The 25,161-nt window shown below is 39.2% G+C and overlaps 1 protein-coding gene across 2 annotated transcripts in view; it reads right to left on the bottom strand.

Moving 5' to 3' along the window:
- LOC126484192 (adenylyltransferase and sulfurtransferase MOCS3) overlaps positions 1-25,161 on the bottom strand; it is a 206,184-nt gene that overhangs the window by 36,387 nt on the left and 144,636 nt on the right. For both annotated transcript variants that reach the window (XM_050107606.1, XM_050107604.1), the window contains exons 6-7: positions 14,539-14,840; positions 3,178-3,404 (exon numbers count right to left, since the gene is read on the bottom strand). In XM_050107606.1, coding sequence (XP_049963563.1) covers positions 3,178-3,404; positions 14,539-14,840 — 529 coding nt within the window. The remainder of the gene's footprint in view (positions 1-3,177; positions 3,405-14,538; positions 14,841-25,161) is intronic.

Here is a 25,161-nt window from a genome sequence, read left to right as displayed (position 1 = left end):
GTAAAACACTGCACAATTTTGGAGAATGCCGATAGCAGTTGCACAGGACAGTGCCACAGCCAATGATCTGCACCAGGGATAGGTCTCCCCCAGCTGCTGAAACAGATGACCTCTGCAGATGGGACATAGGACTGTCCCACAGCAGCCAAGCAGATTCAGTTCACTTGGTCATGGGCTGAAGACCAGATTACGCCATGTCCTGCCATTCTCACGGTGTGTTTAATGTTGTTGTATGTTGTTGCGAACATCGGATTATTATATTGGATGGTACTTCAGGACTGATCAAAGTTGAATAAAGATATGTTTACAGATTATTTGTGCAAAGTAATTATTTGCCTTTGGCCAGATCTCTGCCAGCAACAGTTCAATGCTCCGCTATTCCTGGCAACCTGTCTTCCTACACTAACATCCCATGGGGCACACAATTCAATTACTTTTTTTATATTTGCCTTTAATTTGGAATTTAGCTCCTGTAAGACTCAACACTTACATATGGCTACTAATACAAGCTTCCAGTTGGACTTGTAGAGTGTGCACGGACAGAGTCGCATGCTCAAGACATACAGGGTGTCTCAAAAGAAACTTTACATCTGAAGTGTCAAAATAAAATAGAGGTTGAAGTCTTTTGACAAAATCTTTATTTATTATTGGAATATACAGCTTAGGAGTTTACCTCTTAAAAATAATGTCATTTAACACAATCCAAATGGCAAAGGCACTCATTTAAATGATGAACAAAATTTTGCATGACGGCTCAGCATGTAGGCACTGAGATGGCAGACACTTCACCATGGATATCTCATTTCAATTGCTCCAGAGAAGTCAGACTATTGACATACACTTTAGATTTGACATACCTCATAAGAAAAAATCCATGGGGCTCAAATCTGGACTACAAGGTGGCCAATTTAAGTCATTCCTCCTGGAGATCAATTTGGCAGGGAAAGTTTCACGAACTCGCAGTATAGTCACATTGAATGTGTGTCCTGTGGCTCCATCTTGCTGTGGCATCTGCCTGGGGGCTGGGTGCTTGTGTTGTCCTCATCATTTTGTCATCATCACCACCACCATTTGTGATCGTGGCTAGATTGGATTGTGTAAAAAACAAATTGGACTATGTAAAAATTGGGACTTTGTACAGGTGCCGATGACTGAGCAGTTGAGTGCCCCACAAACCAAACACCATCATTATCCATTTTGCTGAAATCATGTTCTTTGGCTATAACCTTGAAAGGTTTGCAATTCAGGCACCATAAAGTCATTTAACGCTGACGCAAAATGTTCCAAATTCACTGTAACTCCACGACTGTTCCTGTACTCAAAAAAGTACGGGTCAATTATTTCTTGATCTGACAATGCAGCCCAAACAGTAACTTTTGGTGAATGAAGAGGTTTCTCATGCTTCTGTTTAGGATTCATTGCCCTCCAGTAGCAGCAATTTTGCTTATTGATGTGACTGTCTGGGTGAAAAGTAGCCTCATCAAAAAACAAGATGATGTTAACTGAAGGACACTCAGTCACATCATTAATGAACTGCAGTCTATGTCTGGTATCCTGAGGTTTTAATTCTTGCATCAATTGAATTTTATAAGGGTTAACTTTAAGATCTTTTTGCAGAATTTGGTGCAATGATGATGTATCCACATTTAAAGACCTTGCATGCTTAAGAAAGGAGAGGTTAGGATCGTCATGAACAGCCCGATTTACACTCTCCATGGATTTGCTCATTCCTGATGACCTTGGTCACCTGGATTCTAGTTTAGCCAGTGTTGAACTGGTCTGCTCAAATGTTTTGATTCAATCCTGAGTAAGGGGAACACTTGGAGCATCACTTACATTATGCAATCCACAATCACTGAAAAATTGCCTCTGTGTTATAGTCACTGAATCACCATTTTTGTAAAATTCTTGCACACATAACGCATGGTCAGCTCCCGAGATGCACTCCATGTCAACGGAATACCTAAAGGCCAAACAAGCGACGAATGTACTCCACACTCTCCTCTGATTTTTTGCACATGCATAGAGAGCTCTTCAAATATAAACTTTCGTTTTGGACACCCTGTATAGCCTGCTACCTTAAAATATGTCCCCCATGCTTTTAGGGCCAGTTTACAATATATCCTATGACTGTAAATTGAGGGAATGACTAACGTATTCATAGCTCACCACCTATTAAATGTTATTATATTTCACAATTTGTTTTCATCCACAACCCATCTTCAAGATTTGCGTCATCCTAACCTCATTGTTGCAATCCCTGACATGGCTAGGACCCATCGCCAGCCATCACACTTAAATATCTGCCCCTCTTACCATCTCACTTTTGCCTCTGAAATGTCTGATGCTAAATTAATAATTATTTTGAAGAATTTGTTTAGCTCCTGACTTCAACATTACTGCCAAAAACTCTCTCATGTCTCTCCTGTGCCAATGATGTTATGAGTACAAGTAAATTTTATGGAATACACATCCTGTTTATTCCAAGAATTTAATTTATTTTTATCAAAGGATCATGCAGGTTCTTAAGATTGAATTTACAGCTTTCTATAAGTGGGACTGGCAACTATTACATGCCATCTATATCAAAGAGCTCATCTCACTTTTTTTTTATTATACAACTAAGTCTGCCAGCTTTTGCAAAATATCCATTTTTCTTTATTTCTTATCCAAATATGTTTTAAAATATCTGTCCTTCATCAGAGGATCAGCGTTTTCTTATTGTATATCTTAATTCATTGTTTCTTTGCCCATAAATCATTCATTTGTCTTGGATGGGTAGCCAATCTTTTTCTTCCCTTCATTGTTATTAACCACATACACTGTTCTAGGAAACAAAAATTTTTTCGGTCAACACAGGCTACATAACAAAAATAATAACTCAATGATGAGGGAACAGATGTACTGAAACACATTTGCGCAAATAAATGAAGAACGATCTGTTTTGTAAACAGGGGAAAAACAGCTCTATTACTTTAGAACATCACAAACCAAAGGCTGAATACCTAATAATACTACTTGAGTAGCAATACATGAAAATCGGCAAGATATTTCCTACCTACTTCTGCTTTACTTGGGCTACTGTTTACCAACTCCTACACTGACCTTGAATTAAAGTTCAGCTATCCAACAAGCAGCTTCTGTACTACGTCTTCAAATGGAATGAAATCTGCTCACCTTGTCATTGGCTCTTGATCCACAAAATTGTTCATAATCAATAAGAGTTGTAATTTTTGGATTTTCTCCACAAACATCACAATCTGGATTCTTTTTCCTTAAGCGAACATTTCTGAATATTCCAGATGATCCATCAAACAATAACAATCTTTGTGAGAGAACACCTGGTATCTTCAGTATTATCTTAATTGCTTCTAGTGCCTGTAACACACCAATAGCCCCAGGAACTGGAAAGGCACAAGAAGTTTATATTAGTACATATATAATTGCTTTAACTGCTAAATGGGAGCACAGTTGTTACTGTTAGAAGTGTTATTTAAGTATATTCACATAACTGAGACAGTACAATTCCAACTACCATTTCAACAAATGCATATATGTAACTTGCGAATATTTACTTGTTATCAAAGCAATTGTTTCTGAAGGTTATTTACAAACTTAGTAATCACAAAACACACACTTTTATTATAATGAATTAAGATTAAAAATTGCAAAATATCAGTCCAAATTCACAGTACAGAAAACTTATGTTAGGTGCCTGAATGGATCAACCAGCGAATGTTTCTGAATCATATGTGCACCATAAGAAACCTATGCAAACATAAGAAGAACCATAAATTGATTCACATAAATTTTATGTATCAGTGTTACATACTATTAAATACATAAATAAAACATGACTGTTAGAAGGATTTCGATTCTTTTGACCTGTCATGCCATGTGATTCTTTGTGAGTAGCCCCTGCACTCTCTCTCTCTCTCTCTCTCTCTCTCTCTCTCTCTCTCTCTCTCTCTCTGTGTGTGTGTGTGTGTGTGTGTGTGTGTGTGTGTGTGTGTTTTGAGAGTATGTTCACATTTTTGTGAAGTATGTTAATGCATTGTAGGCAAAATGGTAGAATAATACAAAGAATGTATTTGGAAAAAATGTCAGCTAAGGAGTATCTGTTAGGACAGTTGTCGAGCACATGACTTCCTCTTGGGTTGGTCACAGAAGCATGGTTGAGAAGAGTCCTCTGCAATGGTCTGTCTTTATTTCTGCTATAAGCTGTTTCACAGAACTGATGAACACTTTCAATTAATATTATGAAATCAAGCTTTTGATAAGTGTACTCATAATATTTACCTAAAATGTTTGTAAGATGTTTATATGAAGGAGATATACTAGCCCAAAATTCATTCCCAACTTAAGTCATCAGCAAAATTAAAGAAGGTGATGAGGTGGATCACTGGGAATATGACATATGTGTTACACTTTGATGATCATTACAATACAATGAGATTAGCAAAGCCATCAGAAAAGGTCAATAACCAACAAACTGACTATGGTGAGTGTACGAGTAACTGAAGCTTGCATCACACTTCAATGAGTAAATCTGAACTCACTGATGTTAAGGAAACTATTTTTAAATATATTTGGATTATAAAACCTTGAAGTCCAGATCACAAACAAATTTTATTGTAATTACTAGTTTCAGCTACACATAAGCTATCTTCCCATCATAAAAAAGAAACTTGATTAGTGCAACTGCCATAATAGCTTAAGACACTGTCATAAAATTTTGAGTGATGATATTCTTACACTTTTGTGTAGTAGGAAATTAAATTTCTAACTGTGCGGACACACAGCATAAAATCTATGTAATGGTAGACGTCACCTAAAATGGCTAGTACTGAGGAAAATAAAAGCATTTTGGCTCAAGCAGAATCATCTTTAAGTAATTTTATTAATGATTATAGCAACATCAGAAAATGAGTTACACATCATACCACACTAAGACCACCATGTAAGATGAGTGGCACCTTGTCAGATAGGATACATGTTGCGAGTTTCCTGCAAATAAAGTTCTGCTGTGAAACGAGTAACAGGTGCATTACAGTGTCCAAGTGAAACAGCACAGCAACTGGAAACATACTCCAAAACTGAAGTACATGGGCCAGTAAGATTCTTGTGAGCAAAACATCTAAATTGCACTGCGAAATTTTGGCAGTATAAGGAGCAAATGCAATGTCATATCCTGCCACAGTGAAATGATGCCAACAATTTCACCTGGGCCATGCAGACATGGGTGAAGCTGATTGGGAAAGACAACCAATAACAGCAACCACAGAAGACAATGTCCATGCAACCAAGGAAAAACATCTGGGAAAAAGAGATTTTCTGACAATGAAGACATCCACACAGTAGATCTCAGATGGCTCCATGACCAAGGAGCAGATTTCTATCATCGAGGAATTGAATAATTGCTAGAATGTTCTGACCATTGTTTAAAGACAGTTGGTGATTATGTTGAAAATTAGTGTCTTGTATCTGGGTCACTTTGTAGTACACCATTCAACAAAAGTTACTTGGTCTGCTATAACAATTATATTTTGTGAAGTCAATTTTTCAATCACTGTTCAATTCAAATGCAGATTTGCACTCCAGTCTCTAATCGTCAATGGTAAATGAACAATGTCGTGTTAGCAAAAATTTTATAAATTATTAAGGGCAAGAAGAGGCCTAAAGAAATAAAAATATAGAGGAAACAACTAATGGGAGTTGAGGATATTAAGGAAAATACCAAAAAGTTGAGGGAAGCTTTCCATGATCTGGAAACGGAACTCCCTGTGCTATTCAAATGACAGCACGTAGAGCTCCAAAATGCATTTTAATGTAAACTTAATGGATTCAAAGGTGTGGTCAATTAAATGGAAAACAAATGTTCTGAGTAATGCAAAAAGACTGTGTAATATAAAATCTGCCAAAAGATAGAAAGATCACTAATCTGAAGACATGTGAAATACAGGTAAGAGCATGCTCTTTAAGTTGTTAGACACCACACAAGCATAATACAATGAACACAAATGACGATTGACATACTTAATTCAGTTGCCAATACTGGTATGAACATGTGACAATTTCTGAAATTTAAACAAGGTTGAGACATATAAGGAGTTCTATATACAAACAATTTAAAAAATGCCTTTTCAAGAACATGTTCGGAGTAAAAAAAAAAAAAAGCGTGTTTTAGTTGTACGAAGGATGCAGCACACACAAAAACTCAAGATTGACAAATCTAATGCAGCAACAAATCTGTGAAGCAGTTATTTAAGAATGTCATGTGAAGAAAACTAAGTCATCATAATCAAGGACTTGTATGACTATTTTATGATCAACATGAGAAAAATCATACACACTGCACAGAAAAACAAAGTGATTTTGGAACTGTTTTGACTCTTCTGCAACTTTCTCTATAGACCATGACTGAGTCATCAACAAACTCAAACTTAGCTCAGGTGATAGCTGAACAAGCTTACATCTGGTTCATGGCTAACATTTAGTGTTACTCTCCCAAAGACTAATACTGGGTGATGCAATTACAAGTAGCCTGCCTCCCCCTTGAATGACAATGCAATATTTCGATTTCTGAAATAGAATAAATAGTTACAACAGTGGACAGTTTTACGTGCGATTGTTAGCATTCTTCTTTCAGCATTTCAGTTTATTTCATGTGTGAAGTTAGAATTTCTCTTTGTGGTCCGCAAAATGACTTACTCGATAGAAGAAAGACTTGAAATTGTGGAAGGATATGGGAAAACAGATTCAGTTAAGAAAACTTGCAAAATTTTTGGGGTCAAGTATCTGCATAGAGGACTACCAGCAAAGACGGTAATACAGAGTCTGTATAAAAGTTGGTGCACTTATGAATCTGTGCAAACTGTAAAACGACACAGAATTCCTTCAGTTTGCATACCAGAAGTAATTGCAGACATTTGCTGAAAAATTATTCAGAGCTCAAAGAAGTTACATATATATTGGCCCAACAGATGTATGTAAGTAGCAGTTACCAGCAGATATTGAAAATCCTTAATTTGAAGCCATACCATGTGATGGAAGCGCAGAAATTATGGAAGGTTGACAGTGAGAAATGTATAGATTATGGCATGTGGCTTTTGAATATCTTCAACGATGGTTTGCTAAACCCTTTTTGTTACAGCATGGGTGACAAAGCATGGTTTTATCTTTCTGGTCATGTGAATTCACAGAACACAAGCTACTGGGCAATGGAGAGGTCTAATACTGTGAGTCAGCAACCACTTCACGATGAAACAAACAGCGTTTAGTGTGGTGTACCAGAAACATTTGGGTCAGACTGATATTTTTTGATAATACTCTCAACATGGTTGCATATATGGAAATTTTAGATAAATTTTGTACACAACTCACTGAATATGAAAGAGAAAACTGATTCTTCCAGCAAGATGGGCAAAATGCCACACATCTAAGGTACCTCTGGAATGAGCCCAATGATGTCTTCATTGAGGAACGAACTGTCAGCAAACATTAATGGTCACCATGTTTGGTGGATCTAATGACATTTGATTTTTTCCTATGGGGGCACTTGAAGAGGTATATTAAATAAATCCATACGCAATACAGGTATTACAAGACATCATCTGTGAAGTTGCTGACAAATGTATTTTTCATTGTAAATAAATGGTAAGTCCATTTCAGCTCTTTCTGTCTGTAATTTCACTGCATTCCCTTTTTACTTTCATGGGCTACTTTTATTTGCACCACCCGGTATTATGTGATTTCATTCAAGCAAAAATGACCTGCTAACACCAGAAGCTGACATTATGGTCATACATTGAATCATGCTGGCCCAGGAGTGAGGGTGCTCCTCTTCACACTCATGTGCAAGTAGTGACGGCTACTCATTAGATGGTTCTATTGCATACATTCTACACAAAGGCAAGCTACTTAAACACCCCTACCTGCATCCATCTGACTGAGGAGTATGCTATGACCTGGATACAAGACTGCCTGCATTTCAGCCACTTTCCAACCTGTGTCTGTGTCTACTTAGCTGCTCCAGGAATGCACATGAGCTGAAATGACTTACACTACATCAAATAATATGTGTAAGGTTCCTTGTGTCCAGCTGTATTACATGTTAAAATGGAGTCATCACATAATCACAGAGCTCAGTTTGGCATGTTTTGTCATAGAAGTGTCTCTCACTATGCTGATCTAAAACAAGAATGTTGGATTATTTTACATCTTTCTGTGGTTAGCTGTAAGTTGGTGCAATGTTTACTGCCACTATGTGGAAGGAATAACTGGATTTTCTGCCCAGTGATTTGAATGTGACACCGTTTATACCACAGTTTTTTCTGGTGCTCAATTTAATTTGGATCAATATTTTTGTTTATTTCTAGCTTAATGATGTCCAAAATGTTTTAGACTTATTTCTTGAATGTTTTATTTTTTAACATATAATATGCTCCAATTTTTTTGACAGTAGTATTTTACAATACTGGTGGTAATGGAGTTTCAGCACTTAACAACCATTTGTCCTCTGACTTAGGTAAGCAGATATCAGAAGTGTTTTCAAATGTAGACTAAAGACGTTTCTCTTTAACAACTCTTTAAACATCATAGAGGAATTCTTGAACAGAAATATTTAGCCACTGATATAGAAAAAACTGTAAATGTTCAGCATGTAGCTAAATAAATATTTTTTCATCATCTCAAATACGTATTCCTGCTTATGTTCAGCTGACATATTCCACATCATAACATTTATTGTTAATATGTTCTATGTACAACATAATTAACTTTTCCATCCTAGCACACAATACTTAAACACCAGAAATTATCCAATCTTTGTAACTGTGGTTAATTTTGTTTGTTTTAGGAAGAAACAAGACACGGTGAAATAGGAATATGTTTATAAAAGAGTTGAGTTTTCCATCTAGCTTTCTCCTTTATACATGTACATCTACGTCCATATTCCGCAAGCCACCTGACGGTGTGTGGCGGAGGGTACTTTGAGTACCTATATTGGTTCTGCCTTCTATTCCAGTCTCGTATTGTTCGTGGAAAGAAAGATTGTCAGTATGCCTCTGTATGGGCTCTAATCTCTCTGATTTTATCCTCATGGTCTCTTCGCGAGATATACGTAGGAGGGAGCAATATACTGCTTGACTTCTAGGTGAAGGTATGTTCTCGAAACTTCAACAAAAGCCCGTACCGAGCAACTGAGCGTCTCTGTTGCAGAGTCTTCCACTGGAGTTTATCTATCATCCCCATAACGCTTTCGTGATTACTAAATGATCCTGTAATGAAACGTGCTGCCCTCCGTTGGATCTTCTCTATCCCTTCTATCAACCCTATCTGGTATGGATCCCTGATGTTCTTCCTGTAGTTTATATCTAATCAATGCGATTGAAGCATTGCTTATGATCCTATGACACACGAATTTTCTTCTATTATCTGTAGCTAACTGATTAGGATATTTTTATTGTTAACATTTAACTGTCATGGGCAGATAAATCAATAAGTACTGGTTTACATCTACATCAAAGAAGATTACTGGGTCTAAAAACATTCTGTCAATAGCTGTTGCACTATGTCCTTCAATTCTCATAGGAAATTTTACTGTTGCAAATGGTTAAAAGCTGGAATCAAAAACTGTGTGTGTCCTTTATTGGTACTGTATGATAGAAAATCAATATTAAAATACCGGCAAATGATGATGCTCCAGGTTAGTTCACGTATCCTTATAGAAAATGTCACTGATGCTATATGAATCAAAAATAGACAGTTCTATACGCTTGTGTGTCCTGATCACCAATTTCAGTGCAGTATTCAAAGAGCCATCTAACGTATTAGGGTAAAGCACCTACGAATCTTTTTTTTTGCATATACAGCCTCTCCTTCACCATTTCTTCTTCTTGGTTTTAGAGTAGTAATATTAACTCTCCAATTTCAGTGATTTTCATTTGATATTCTGATACGCACAACTCATTGCTGACATTCCAATGTGTCCAATTAATTTTCCTGTAAAACTATGAGAAGTTAATCCTTTTTATTACCAAGGCTTCTTATGGTTTTATGGAAAGCATTAAATGCATTTTCTTTAATATTCATGGCTTGGCTTTGTTCAAGCTGTAGTACAGCACTGTTTACACCATAACTCTATGCATTCTGTAATTACTTCCCAAAAATTGAAACAGTGTACAGATGAAGTGCCAACATATAGTGTCTAGTGGACACAGTACTTCAGCAGTCATACATATTGTTGGTGTCATGTGGACTACAGAACTGACCACCTGGCGGCACAAGGTCAACTTACATCCCCTTGCCCACGGACAGCTTTGCATGCAGTCCTAGCCTGAGAACATGCACTGGTACCCAAAGAGGTGACTATGGCTGATGACATCCAGTAGGGTGCCCCGGATGCAGCAGTGTGAACGTAGGGACCCTGGCTGCCCTGGTTCCAAGCCCTGTTGAGACAATAGCTGCAGTTCCAGTTGATAAGATTTTGCCTGGAACATATTTTGATAGCTTCTCTAAGGATTCCAACACAATATTTTCATGATTGTACGAGGGTCAGTCAAAAAGTAATGCCTCCTATTTTTTTTTCTACGTTTAATTGTCAGGAAATTTAAATGCAATTACATAGGTTGAAAACCACAACATTGAGGATCATTTTGTCATTTTTCAATGTAATCTCCGCCCATCTCTACAGTTTTGGTCCATCTTTGAACAGGGGCATGTATCCCAGCACGGTAAAAATCACAGCTCTGCTTCCTAAGCCATTGACGCACGGATGTTTTGACGGCCTCCTCATCTTCAAAATGAATCCCACGATGAGCTTCTTTTAGTGGCCCGAACAGATGGAAGTCTGATGGTGCCAGGTCAGGGCTGTATGGGGGATGAGGCAAAACTTCCCATCCAATTTTGACAATCTCGTCAGAGGTGTGACGACTGGTGTGTGGTCTTGCATTGTCATGCAAAAGAAGAACATCTGCCATTGATTTTGTTGGGCGAACTCGCTGAAGACGTGCTTTAAGTTTGTTGAGGGTTGTGACGTATTGAACAGAATTTATTGTGCATCCCTGCTCCAAAAAATCAACCAGAATCACACCCTATGTATCCCAGAAAACTGTTGCCATAACTTTCCCTGCCAATCGCACAGTTTTGAATTTTTTCTTCCTCGGCGAGCTTGTGTGACGCCACTCCATTGACTGCCTCTTTGATTCGGGTTCAAAAAAATGCACCCATGTTTCGTCCCCGGTCACAATTTTTTTCAGAAACTCATCTCCCTCCAAACGGAAGCGCTGCAAGTGTTGGGAGGCTATTGTTTTCCTTGCCTCTTTATTCTGATCGGTTAACATTCTTGGAACCCACCGTGCACAAACTTTTGAGTACCCCAATTGTTTAATAATCGTGATCACACTGCCTTTACTAAGAGAAATAATGCGACACACTTCATCTGCAGTCACCCGACGGTCACCACGAATGATGTCATCAACTTGCTGAATGTTGTGTGGAGTCACTGCACTCACCGGCCTGCCGCTCCGCTTTTCGTCAGTCAACGGTGTTTGCCCTTCAGCTTCCTTACAACGACGAACCCATCGTCTAACAGTGCTGACATCCACTGTCACAACACCATACACCTTCTTCAGTCTTTCATGAATGCGTATGGGCGTTTCACCTTCTGCATTCAAGAATTCAATCACACAACGCTGTCTCAAACGAACATCGATGTCGGCCATCTTACAAACTTCTGCTGTGCTGCCACCTGTTGACACAGAAAGTTACTACTGCAGTGGATTGCAGAAGAAGGTTTGAGGAATGGCGCCAAATTCAAATTTTTCACTTAACTTAATTTCTTTAAGTAGAAAAAAAATGGGAGGCATTACTTTTTGACCGACCCTCGTAGTAACATCCTTATGTGTTAATATTCCATCACATGTGTCTGGGATAAGATGTTTCCTGTGACTCCTGATTTGTTAGGATACATCAACCTAGTGTGCTGCTGGTGTTCTATGCATTGAGCTTTGATGGCGCACATTGTTTGTCCAATATGTCTCGTCACATTGGCATGTGAACTTTTGTAAGCTGTCACCTTTGACACACCCCAGTAATGTCCACATTTTATTGAACAAGCAGAAGACTCAGCGGTTTTCGATGATTTGCTTGATTTTTCTCACTAGCACACCACAATGTTTATAGAGGTTATGGCTGTATCTTTCTCTGTAACTTCACAGGGCATCAGTTTCAGGATACACTGCTCTTCATCCAATAGCATTACTTCTCAGCTCGTCTTCCAGCAGCATCACTTCCCAAATGTACAATGTTGACATTCATCTGAGTGCAGTTTTTGACAGTTTTGTGGCAGTTTGCACAGTTGTCCATTTACCACCACTAAAGCCTACACAGTACCAGTTTCAGAAGAATTGGTATTCAATTTGTCCAATGAATCTGTTCTACTCATGAGGGAGTAGGAAAAGTAATCCTTGACTGAGCAGATAGGGAGGACAAGTTACATGAAGCAATGATTTTTACTGCAGGTCATGGCATTTGGCCACTGCAGTTTGACTGAAACATTGTCCTGGTGAAATATCTCCTCCTCACACAACATATAGAACAGTTTAAGAACTGTTCTGTGTTCAAATGGCTTATAAAGGTTTTATAATGTGTCCTGTTCCTGTTTGCATTCTTTCTGGTACAATCTCAAAGATCAGCAAATATTGTTTTCCTGGCTGAAATCTCTGTTTTTTCAGAAAACATTCCCCAAGTCCAATCTACTAGTCTGATTAGAACTGAAATTTGTAGCATTCATTAAGCATGGAACATTTTCCTCAGCACTATTTCATACAGATATTAATGTCTACATCTCCATCTATCTTTCAAGTATATGAAGCTTCCATAGCAACAAAATTAATTTTTAAAACTTTTCAGGCATTTTAATGGGCTTGTGATGTGACTTCCACATGCAAGTCTTCCAGCACTTTGTCCATAATGGCCATTATTTGTGCAGCTGGTGAACTTTAAATAGGAATTTTTAATCACTAAACAGAAGTCTTCTTTATGTTTTTTAATGTACACTTCAGAATCTAAACACAGAAAAACATGATTTAAGTATGGCTGGAAGTCAACAAAATTTTGGTAGAACATCTCAGGCTTTAAAACAATAGGGTTAGCATTACTTGAGATATACGGGACTAATGGCTACCATAAAATTTGTGGTTTGTTACACATGTTGCAATGGTATGTGCTGTAATCACAAAGTTTTAATTACCACAACAAAAAAATCAATGTGTGACCCTGACACAGTGATAATGTTACTCCTACATATAGTCACACTTCAACACGTTTTTCCTAACTGTGGATTACTTGGTGGATATTTCTGTTGTAGCAATCTGCATTTTCACTGTTCAGAAAACAATCCATCTTGTCAAAAGTTGCCTAACTGTTGTTCTGAAAATGTCTGCTATGCAATGGTCTTTTCACATGAGGGAGGAGGAAGAAATCTAGAGAATACAAGGGGATAGGTGTGGGATGTACTGGGTCTGGTGTAGAATGAGGTGGAACATTGCCATAGAACAAAAAACACCCTCTAAGGCAGCTTCCCATGACACTTTGCCCTGTCAGTTTTCCATAACCTTGTCAGGAGATTTCAGTAATATGCTCCTGTGATGGTATGTCTCCTGCAAGCATAATCCATTAACATTACACCATGATAATTCGAAAAGATTGCTCAGTATCAGCTTTCGTGATAATGATTGGGTCTTTGCCTTTTTTGGCACAGGTGAATCCACATGTTTCCACTCCTTTGTTGTGAGGCTCATAGTGACACACCCAACACCTGTCCATGGTGATTAGGTGGCTAAAGAAGCCACCTGGACCGGCCTGACACAGCTGCAATAATTCTGCTGCTGCCTTGGTTTGTTGGGCATTTTTAGTGGGTGTAAGCAGTCATGGAACCCTTCATTTAAAGTGGCTGGCAAGTTGTTGACACCTTTCTCACTTTTTTCACTATCTTATCAATTCTGGTGTGCTGAGCCCCTGCTTATCTTGCAATTCCTGTTTCTTCAAAGAGAGATCGTCTTCCATTTAGTTCAACATTGTTCATACTTGTTTGATCAGACTGGATGCTTGCATGTCACCTATCTCCACTTTGACATATGATGGTGCACTGTCACTGTACACTTCTACGGGTTGCAAAGTACTCCACTTTATCACAGTGCTGTACCATTTTTGTTTGTCTCCACTAGCAGCATGGTACGGTAGTATGGTATTGGGATTTTGATGTGTGTCAGGACTGCAGACTTGTACATGAAAGGAAACAAAAAATAATTAATAACTATTTTACATGATAATTAAAACTTTGTGATTACCCATATGTACTATAATTACCAAAAATTTTTTGTGCCCTAAATTATGGGCATAAATTAGTCCATAACACATTGAAATGCAGAAAAGGCACAATTTTTGATCATTTAGCTGCTTAACATATTATGTTACTTTATCTGACAGGTCTTTGGATACAAATCTTCAATCAAATGTAGATTATATGCATACAACCTGCTCCTAAGACTCCACCGTCTCCACAATTTGTAACAGTTTCTGGTGGTGGTGGCACAGGAAATAAGCAGCGATAACAAGGCCCATCTTCATAGTTATAAACAGTAAGCTGCCCTTCAAACTGTAAAGCACTGCCTGACACAAGTGGTCTTCCTGCTTTGACACATGCATCATTAAGAAGATATCGTGTAGCAACATTATCTGTGGCATCCACAACTATATCATACTTTTTTACTATTTCCAGAGCATTCTGACTGTCCAGCTGTATGTGGTAGGGAGTTACTTGTACCCCACTATTTAGCCTATGGAAAGAAAAAAAACTTTAAATATATTTTCTTATAATCCTTACCATCAGAGAAAATATTGATAGCACAATCATAATTACAGTAGCAGATAAGACTTAAAAACTGAGCAATAGAAAATCAAACTCCATCTCATCACTTAATTCATTCTAAAAATGTGATACTACCCAGAAAGACAGAAACTATCTGTATTGACTTTAGTAGCAACACTCAAGTGGGATTATGGAAACTAGTCAAGGTGAGTATCAGTTTTGAGTATTACTGTTAACTTACACCGCTGCATCCAAGCCAATCAAAACATCTTCCCAAACAAAAAGTAATGCATTGTACACCATAAGACATACATCTATAATGAAGACAGTAGGACAATGGAAGTTCTAAGATAGAAACAACTAACAAGATGAGAAAACACAAGCACTCCCCTACAGTTGATTAATGGTTAGTGTAAGAGTCCAGAGAATTACATTATTTGTTAAACTTTCAATTTTGAATGTTAAGAGCAGTGGCAAAATCAGGATTCCATCACCAAAGCCTAAAGAGATTGGGGATCATGGCCGGATAGAGAGGTAGCTTGGGGTGAAATGACAATGAAGGAGAGCACTGTGACAAGAGAAGGTGTCGATGGAGATTTGTGGCTCTGTGCCAGATATACAAATCCTCTTCTTTTCAACACAATGGCCCCAAGGGATAGAGACAGGATCTGTGTCACTTTGCTAGAGGCTGAAACTAAGTGCTAGACGACGAAACAACTGTACCTTTCCACACCCTTTGCATGGAAGAAGCATGGTTGCATAAACATAGTAATTTGATGCATTAACACTAGGTGTTTAATGTTAAAAATTATTATTGTCAGATAAACCATTTACATAGATTAATTAGAGATTTTAGGATGAGGCACTTACAACCGCTGCCTACAAGCTGACCTGTTTCTATAGGTACATTGATGACACGTTTGCCATCTGGTCACAAGTTCGGGAAAAACTGCATGAGTTTCTTGACCATCTGAACTCGAGACACCACAGCATTACGTTCACAATGGAACTAGAAAATAATGGTCAACTTCCTTTCCTGGATGTCCTGGTGAAAAGGAAGACAGACAGCACATTAGGCCATAGTGTGTATAGAAAACCTACACACACTGACTTATACCTACAGGCTGACAGCTGCCATCATCTGGCACAGGAGAATGGGGTGCTGAGAACACGTGTTCACCGAGCCAAAATACTTTCTGACTCAGACAGCTCGGCAGCAGAGTTAGAACACCTACAGCAAGTGTTCGCAGACAACGGATACTCAACAAGGGACATCCACAAGGTGCTACACCTCTCCAGACAACCTGATACTGAGGGAGATGAACAAGACGAGACCAGGAGGGTAGCCTTTCTACCGTACGCAGGACCTATATCTGCTAAGATAAGCAGAATACTGAAAAAGCACAATATCAAGAGTGTGTTCTGCCCACTGAACAAGATCAGGGCACTTCTTGGAATGGTTAAGGATGATCTGGGATTGAGGAAACCTGGTATTTACGATATACCATGTGAATGTGGTATTTCTTACATTGGCCAGACCACCAGGACCGTTGATATAAGATGTAAAGAGCATCAAAGGCATAGCAAGCTTCAACAAGCTACTAAATCAGCAATAGTAGAACACTGCTTGGAACTTGAGTACACCATGAATTATGATAAGACCAGGATTTTATCTCAGAACCCCAAATTTTGGGATAGCTTCATCACTGAATTGATCGAAATCAAGATGATAGAGAACTTGATAAACCGGGAAGCTCGATACCAACTCAGTATGGCGTGGAACCCAGCTTTGGACCTATTACAAAAACAACGGAAGAAAACACAAGACCAGGAGAATGACAGGGGCGCTGGAGAAAGTCGGAACGCTCACCAACAGCAAACGCACCCTGTCGACAGTGCCAGGGACATGCCTGGCAGGTGCCGACCTGGTAGGGTACGCCATGAAATGGCCGCCACTGGGGAAAACAGCGTAAGCGGGCGTGGACGGAAGACAGAACATCTGGTGACCAACTGACACGGTCACAGTGGGAGCGGATGGCGTAGGGAACACCAGACACCATCCAGACGGGACATGGTCAGCCTGTCGTTCAGTCACAGGAAGCACCTGATGAAAGCGCTGAGGTACAACGTCGCAATATTGTGTTAGAAAAATGCAGACTACCAGCAGTACACCTGATTCAATGAGATGTCACAAAATCGCCAGGAAAGTGTAAGAAATTAGATTAACACAGATTATATCATAATTCTAACTTAGTCATAATATAACAAAACAGTAACATATTACTATAAGACTTGAAGCTGTAGGTTACTAACACACTGACATAACATAGCTGACAAGTATTCTCAACTTCTTGAGCAGAATACATGTCTCATCAATCAAAAATTGTATTAATTGATGTAACATGATGTAAGCAGCAGGTCAAAAGGAAAGGTCAGCAAGAAATACAATTTCTTTAAAAACAAACATTAAATAAAAGAGGTTACTCTCTCTCTCCCTCTCACACCTCACACTCAGAGAGAGAGAGAAAGAGAGAGAGAGAGAGAGAGAGAGAGAGAGAGAGAGGGGGGGTGGGGGGGGGGGGGAGGGAGAGGGAGAGACATGAAGTATGGAGATAAAGAGGTGGAAACAGGGAGGAAAGAGGAATACAGTTCAGGATGGAGGAGACTGGGGGTGCAAAATGGCAGTATAGGAAAGGGCAAGGAAAAGAGAGTAGAGAGGGGCAGATGAAGATGGGTTTTAGTGGAGGATTAGGCCAGGGAAATCAATGTGACAGCAGGGAGGGGACAAAACATGAGCTGAAAGAAATTGAAATAATGAGGAATTAAATGTAGTGAGGCATGGGATGAGGCCAGCTGACTCAGTGGCAATGGCATGACTGTAAATTGGTACAGGCTCTGGGGTTGGAATTGCCAGAGGTACAAATTATAGGTGCTGGTGCTGTGGTTGCGGGAAATGGTGTTGTAGTGTGCAGCATGTTTAACAACTTAGTGACTGTTTCCAGTTAACAGCAGCTGAGCTGTTTTCATGTGGGTAGACAACTGGTTAGCTGCCATTTCCACAAAGAATGCTGAACAGTAACTGCAGCACAGTTAGTATATGGTATGGTTTCTTTCAAATGCATCCCTAACTTTTAATCAATAGAATATGACTATGATTGGCTTGCAGCAGGTGGGTAGATGGGTGATTAGCTGTCACGTCCTCAGATAATTCTGTACAATAATTGCAGCACAGCTGATATATTGTTTCCTTGTATGCACCCTCACCTTTTATTCAATAGTAAATTACTGTGACTGGCTTGCTGTAAACTTGTGTGTGTGTGTGTGTGTGTGTGTGTGTGTGTGTGCATTGCAGTAATACCACGACCAACAGACAGAGAGGTACGTCCTAAAGAACAGACACCATGTATTCACATAATTGATTTTCCTCAATGGGCAACAAATCCACCTTCTTAAGTGAGGATGCAAGATTACATCTGACCTCCTGTGGGAGTCTCAAAACAGCGAGCATGGTGAATGTGGACAGGGACTGCAGATGGATGGCTTTAGGTGGGAGTGTGGGTTGGCCGAGAGGTGTACACAATAGTCTGTGCAGTTGTGATACAACACTGTGCCTAGGTGGTGCAGTGGTTAAGGCAACTGCCTAGTAAGCAGGAGATTCCAGGTTCAAATCCCAGTCTGGCATACATTTTCACTCATCGCCACTGATTCTGTGTAAATACCTGATGCAGGTGACATCAATAATCCCTTCCCTTTCCTTTCTCCGCCGTTCACCTTCAATTTTTGTATCATGAAAGTTGCTGACACTGCTTGTATAGACAAGACTCATAACAGCCCCGACAATCAGTAGCTTTTCTATTAAACATAATGGCGAAGACAGATGTCAGTAGCTTGAGAATTCTATTTGAAATGGTACAACTTGGACATTCAGTTAAGATTTTATTCAGGTATGCTGCCATAATCAACTTCTAGGACACTTGAATAAACTATCACTATCATGTTAATTATTTCTAAATCATCAGTAATTTCTCTTTATAAATAACAAAAATCCAGACAAGTGTGTTTAAGACTCTTTAGGGTTCCATACAAACTTAACCATGTACATAGATAATAATAATGATGATAATAATAGTTGTTATTATTATTATTATTATTATTTCATGTGGCTTAATGGCCTGGTGCAAGTCTTTCTACAGGACAGCACTTCAGCGACTTGCATGTTCCTAACTCTACTCTAGTTATCCAACTGAGGAAAGAAGACCTTCAGTTTAATGTGGAAACTGAACCACATGTTTCTGGTGATTCCTTACATCAATGAGAGGTGAAGGATAGATTAAAATAAAGGCTGAAAAACCCATGTTTAAATCGAGATTTAATCCTGTAACTTCTTGGTTTCCAGGCATGCACTTCAGACCCAACATGTATGTAGATAGCTCATCTAACGGTTTAGATGAGTCATTATGTGAGTATCAAAATATGTGACATATATATCCGTATCTTTTGACTTCATTGACTTAGATGCTTAAAGTATTTACAATGTCAAGGGACCAAAGGCCTTTGTATCTGACACAAATTTCAACTAGATACCTCTGCCCATTCCTGAGAAATAGGGGCCTTAACAGATGGATAGATGGACAACACAGAGTAAAAGAATGTTTTTTGTGTGATATGGCTGTACATTTTGATTGAATTGAATTTTTGTTTACACCGCCAAGGGACCGTAGACCTTAGCATGTGACAAATTTCTTTTAAATATCTCTACCCATTCTGAGAAAATGAGGTCTTAACAGAGAGACAGATGGATAGACAGGCAGAGAGACAAAAATGACACAAAAATATTTTTTTGATGTGATAGAATTACAAGTTAACAATTTTCAGTTTTTTTCTTTTACTTGTACTGTGAAACCTTGCTTCTTGTCATATTTCATGATCCTACATCACCAGGATGTACCCTATAGAATTTGAGGAACGAGTTTGTTAAGTATTGAAATATGTGACATAAATGGCAGTCTCTTTCGAGTGGGTGACATAAAACCTTAAATTTTTCATTCCGCGAAGGGACCGTAGATCTTAGTACATCACATGAGTTTCAACTTGATACTCAACCTGTTCTTGCAAAAAAAAGGGTCTAAACAGTTGGCCTGGCTGGCAGGCAGGCAGGCAGGCAGGCAGGCAGGCAGACAGACTGACTGACTGACTGACTGACTGACAACAAAGTGATCTTATAAGGGATCTGTTTTTACCAATTGAGGCATGGAACCCTAAAAACAAAGACACTGCCAAAAAGAATTAGGGGAACATTATTTTGGGTATCTGCCATACTCTATTGAGAAATAATTGGGGACTCAGTATGTTACCAAATTATACCTTTATCTTCCAACAATTAAATACACAAAACATCATTACACCATCAATCACTTACATTGAAATGTCTAACACGTGTTGTAAACAAAGTGACATCAATCATTCATCCCATCATCCTGGGTGCTTTTCACTGGACTTTGAGAGCTTCAGCAACATGTATGTCCTCTGTGAACATTTATGTCTGCCTGACACCTATGTGGGATGCTCCAGATAATGGAAGTCAACCTGTGATATCCATTCCCATTCTTCATGAGATTTCTTGGGAAGTCTGTGTGGAACAGGATGACCATGATCACGTCTGTCAAGCGTGTCTCACATATGCAACATGAGGTTTAGGTCGAGAATCACTACCAGCCATTCCATTACTTTAGTGTCCAGGCTTTGCAAGACATCTATGCTGCTGCATATCTTATAGGCCCTGGCATTAGAAGGAATTCATGACTACCACCTTAAACAGCAGCTAATAAATAGTCCAACAGGGTCTGTTCGATGTACTGTGTGGTTGTAAGGCAACCATGGACAATGGCAAGATCTGTATGGCTGTCAACAATCAAGCCTCCCCTCAGTATCAGAGAACCATGGAAACTTGTATATTTCCTGGATAACATTTGGTAGGTACCACTCACCAAGGGTCTCTGCACATGAACACGGAATCAACTCGCGTCCAAGGATACCCGAACTTGTCTGTGAATAACACATTTCACCAGTGACGAAGTTGCCAGTTAACATAGGAGCTTCAGAACTGAAGGCAAGCTGCAAGATGTTGCCATGTCAAGCAGGGTACTTGAACAGGGTCATAAGGTCCTTTCTCGCATCCTGTTCGTTACAATCTGATTGGACACAGTGGCGCCAGTGATCCTTACGAGATCATCTTGCAGTGCTCTGGCTGTATCCAAGTGACACCACAATGCAGAGATGGCAGGATATTGGTCTTCAGCTGGGGTTTTAATGCGTCGATGATCTTGTCCAACTCGCCATGTGTACTGACCTGCCTTCCCTTGTCCACAACCTAAGGCTGACACATGGAGAGGCACTGGCATCTGCAGCAACACAACTGAAAGCCTATTCTTTTTTGATCGAACAGACCACCATTGCAACTTGCACTGCAAGAAGATGTTGCATTGCATGTCCTTGGTTGAATACAATGTCCGCAAATGACAACTGCCATCTGTGTACCTCACTAGAAAACACTGGGACATTGACAGTCACATCCTTTTGAGGGGTCATGTGACACTGTATTGCATAACACAGCCAATACATGGTGAACGATTTTAATCACTGCCTACACTGAAAGAGAATATCTGAAGCCATGAAATAAGATCACAAGCACCTTCTGTATCAAAATAGTTTTAACATACAGGACATTGATAAACATGTTCCCCTAATTCTTTTGAACAGTCTATATAACTGAGTTAGTGTCAAATGGAGTTCAATATTAATGAATGTCTCCAATTAGCAGTGGAAATATTCAAGGCAGGAAGGAAGATGGGATTTGACATCCCATCAACAATGATGTCATTACAAATAAAGTTGGGATAAATAAAGAATGACCTTACACAGGAATCATTTCTGCATTTGCCTTAATTTGGGGAAATCATGAAAAACCTAAATCTGGATGTCCAGATAGGGATTTCAACCACCAATTCTCGAATACAAGTCCAGTGTCTTAGCACTGTGTCACTTTTCTTGATAATATTCAAAGAAAGTGTTGTTACATGTTTTATGTCTTTCTGTCTTGTTAAGTATCTGCTTGATTATATTTCATATCTAGAAAATTATTATTTCCTGTTGAGTGCCTACATAAGGTGATGTGAATCCCTCCGCGGTAACACTATACAGAGAGAAAATATTAGGCTCAATTCTGCAGTGCTTGCTGTTTTTCCCCAGTCAACAAGTGTCAATGCTGCACAGGAATAATTTTTTTAACACTGAACTCTGAGAATGTTGTTTCAGCTGTTGGACGGCAACGATTTCAATCTAATAGATGTTGTTGTTGTGGTCTTCAGTCCTGAGACTGGTTTGATGCAGCTCTCCATGCTACTCTATCCTGTGCAAGCTTCTTCATCTCCCAGTACCCACTGCAACCCACATCCTTCTGAATCTGCTTAGCGTATTCATCTCTTGGTCTCCCTCTACGATTTTTACCCTCCACGCTGCCCTCCAATACTAAATTGGTGATCCCTCGATGCCTCAGAACATGTCCTACCACCCGATCCCTTCTTCTGGTCAAGTTGTGCCACAAACTTCTCTTCTCCCCAATCCTATTCAATACTTCCTCATTAGTTATGTGATCTACCCATCTAATCTTGCAGAATTCTTCTGTAGCACCACATTTCGAAAGTTACTATTCTCTTCTTGTCCAAACTATTTATCGTCCATGTTTCACTTCCATACATGGATACACTCCAAACGAATACTTTCAGGAACGACTTCCTGACACTTAAATCTATACTCGATGTTAACAAATTTCTCTTCTTCAGAAACGCTTTCCTTGCCATTGCCAGTCTACATTTTATATCCTCTCTACTTCGACCATCATCAGTTATTTTGCTCCCCAAATAGCAAAACTCCTTTACTACTTTAAGTGTCTCATTTCCTAATCTAATTCCCTCAGAATCACTCGACTTAATTCGACTACATTCCATTATCCTCGTTTTGCTTTTGTTGATGTTCATCTTATATCCTCCTTTCAAGACACTATCCATTCCGTTCAACTGCTCTTCCAGGTCCTTTGCTGTCTCTGACAGAATTACAATGTCATCGGCAAACCTCAAAGTTTTTATTTCTTCTCCATGGATTTTAATACCCATTCCGAATTTTTCTTTTGTTTCCTTCACTGCTTGCTCAATATACACATTGAATAACATCGGGGAGAGACTACAACCCTGTCTCACTCCCTTCCCAACCACTGCTTCCCTTTCATGTCCCTCAACTCTTATAACTGCCATCTGGTTTCTGTACAAATTGTAAATAGCCTTTCGCTCCCTGTATTTTACCCCTGCCACCTTTAGAATTTGAAAGAGAGTATTCCAGTCAACATTGTCAAAAGCTTTCTCTAAGTCTACAAATGCTAGAAACGTAGGTTTGCCCTTCCTTAATCTAGCTTCTAAGATAAGTCATAGGGTCAGTATTGCCTCACGTGTTCCAATATTTCTACGGAATCCAAACTGATCTTCCCCGAGGTTGGCTTCAACTAGTTTTTCCATTCGTCTGTAAAGAATTCGCGTTAGTATTTTGCAGCTGTGACTTATTAAACTGATAGTTCAGTGATTTTCACATCTGTCAACACCTGCTGACTTTGGGATTGGAATTATTATATTCTTCTTGAAGTCTGAGGGTATTTCGCCTGTCTCATACATCGTGCTCACCAGATGGTAGAGTTTTGTGAGGACTGGTTCTCCCAAGGCTGTCAGTAGTTCTAATGGAATGTTGTCTACTCCCGGAGCCTTGTTTCGACTCAGGTCTTTCAGTGCTCTGTCAAACTCTTCACGCAGTATCATATCTCCCATTTCATCTTCATCTACATCCTCTTCCATTTCCATAATACTGTCCTCAAGTACATCGCCCTTGTATAGACCCTCTATATACTCCTTCCACCTTTCTGCTTTCCCTTCTTTGCTTAGAACTGGGTTTACATCTGAGCTCTTGATGTTCATACAAGTGGTTCTCTTATCTCCAAAGGTCTCTTTAATTTTCCTGTAGGCAGTATCTATCTTACCCCTAGTGAGATAAGCCTCTACATCCTTACATTTGTCCTCTAGCCATCCCTGCTTAGCCATTTTGCACTTCCTGTCGATCTCATTTTTGAGACGTTTGTATTCCTTTTTACCCGCTTCATTTACTGCATTTTTATATTTTCTCCTTTCATCAATTAAATTCGATATTTCTTCTGTTACCCAAGGATTTCTACTGGCCCTCGTCTTTTCACCTACTTGATCCTCTTCTGCCTTCACTACGTCATCCCTCAAAGCTACCTATTCTTCTTCTACTGTATTTCTTTCCCCCATTCCTGTCAATTGTTCCCTTATGCTCTCCCTGAAACTCAGTACAACCTCTGGTTCTTTCAGTTTATCCAGGTCCCATCTTCTTAAATTCCCACCTTTTTGCAGTTTCTTCAGTTTTAATCTACAGGTCATAACCAATAGATTGTGGTCAGAGTCCACATCTGCCCCTGGAAATGTCTTACAATTTAAAACCTGGTTCCTAAATCTCTGTCTTACCATTATATAATCTATCTGATACCTTTTAGTATCTCCAGGCTTCTTCCATGTACACAGCCTTCTTTTATGATTCTTGAACCAAGTGTTAGCTATATCTAATAGATAATATACATGAAATCTTTGTCACAAAATAAAAGTTACTCCTTTCGCAACATCCTTCAACTTTGTGACAATAATTTACTGCATCTCATCTCTGAGACCAAGACCCTTGCCTTCCAACAGCTGGAGCAACATTCTCAATAACATCTGAGGAAGATATCTAAGCTACTCCTGCCTGGCACTACCACTTCCCCACCAAAGAGCCCTTCACTCCCATGCACTTGCCTTGTGGACATGACATAGCTCCCAACTCTTGATGTTGCTGGGCTATGGCAACTTGCACATCCCCAGAAACTTCCTTCATGTCCTATAAAACACACTATGCCTGAACACACTCTCAAAAATACCAGCATCATTGTTAATCTATCTTGGAAAAAACTTTGACTATTGTAGAAGGTTCTGCTCTGTCAAAAGGCCTCAGTCTCAGTTCTCAGATAAAGTTTAACCATACTGAACTTGGAAAGAATCTGTTTTTATTTACTCACTCCCCTCAACTGAATCATTTTCTCATCACCCACATTACCAAAGACAGCCTACATGTACACAATGGACTTCATCTTAAATAGTTTCATACACCCTGCACTTATGATCTACACCTTTTTTGAACCA

The sequence above is a fragment of the Schistocerca serialis genome, chromosome 6, assembly GCF_023864345.2.
Source record: "Schistocerca serialis cubense isolate TAMUIC-IGC-003099 chromosome 6, iqSchSeri2.2, whole genome shotgun sequence".
Taxonomy (NCBI): domain Eukaryota; kingdom Metazoa; phylum Arthropoda; class Insecta; order Orthoptera; family Acrididae; genus Schistocerca; species Schistocerca serialis.
The sequence above is the reverse complement of the archived record's forward strand: the minus strand, read 5'-3'. Positions and strand labels throughout refer to the sequence as shown.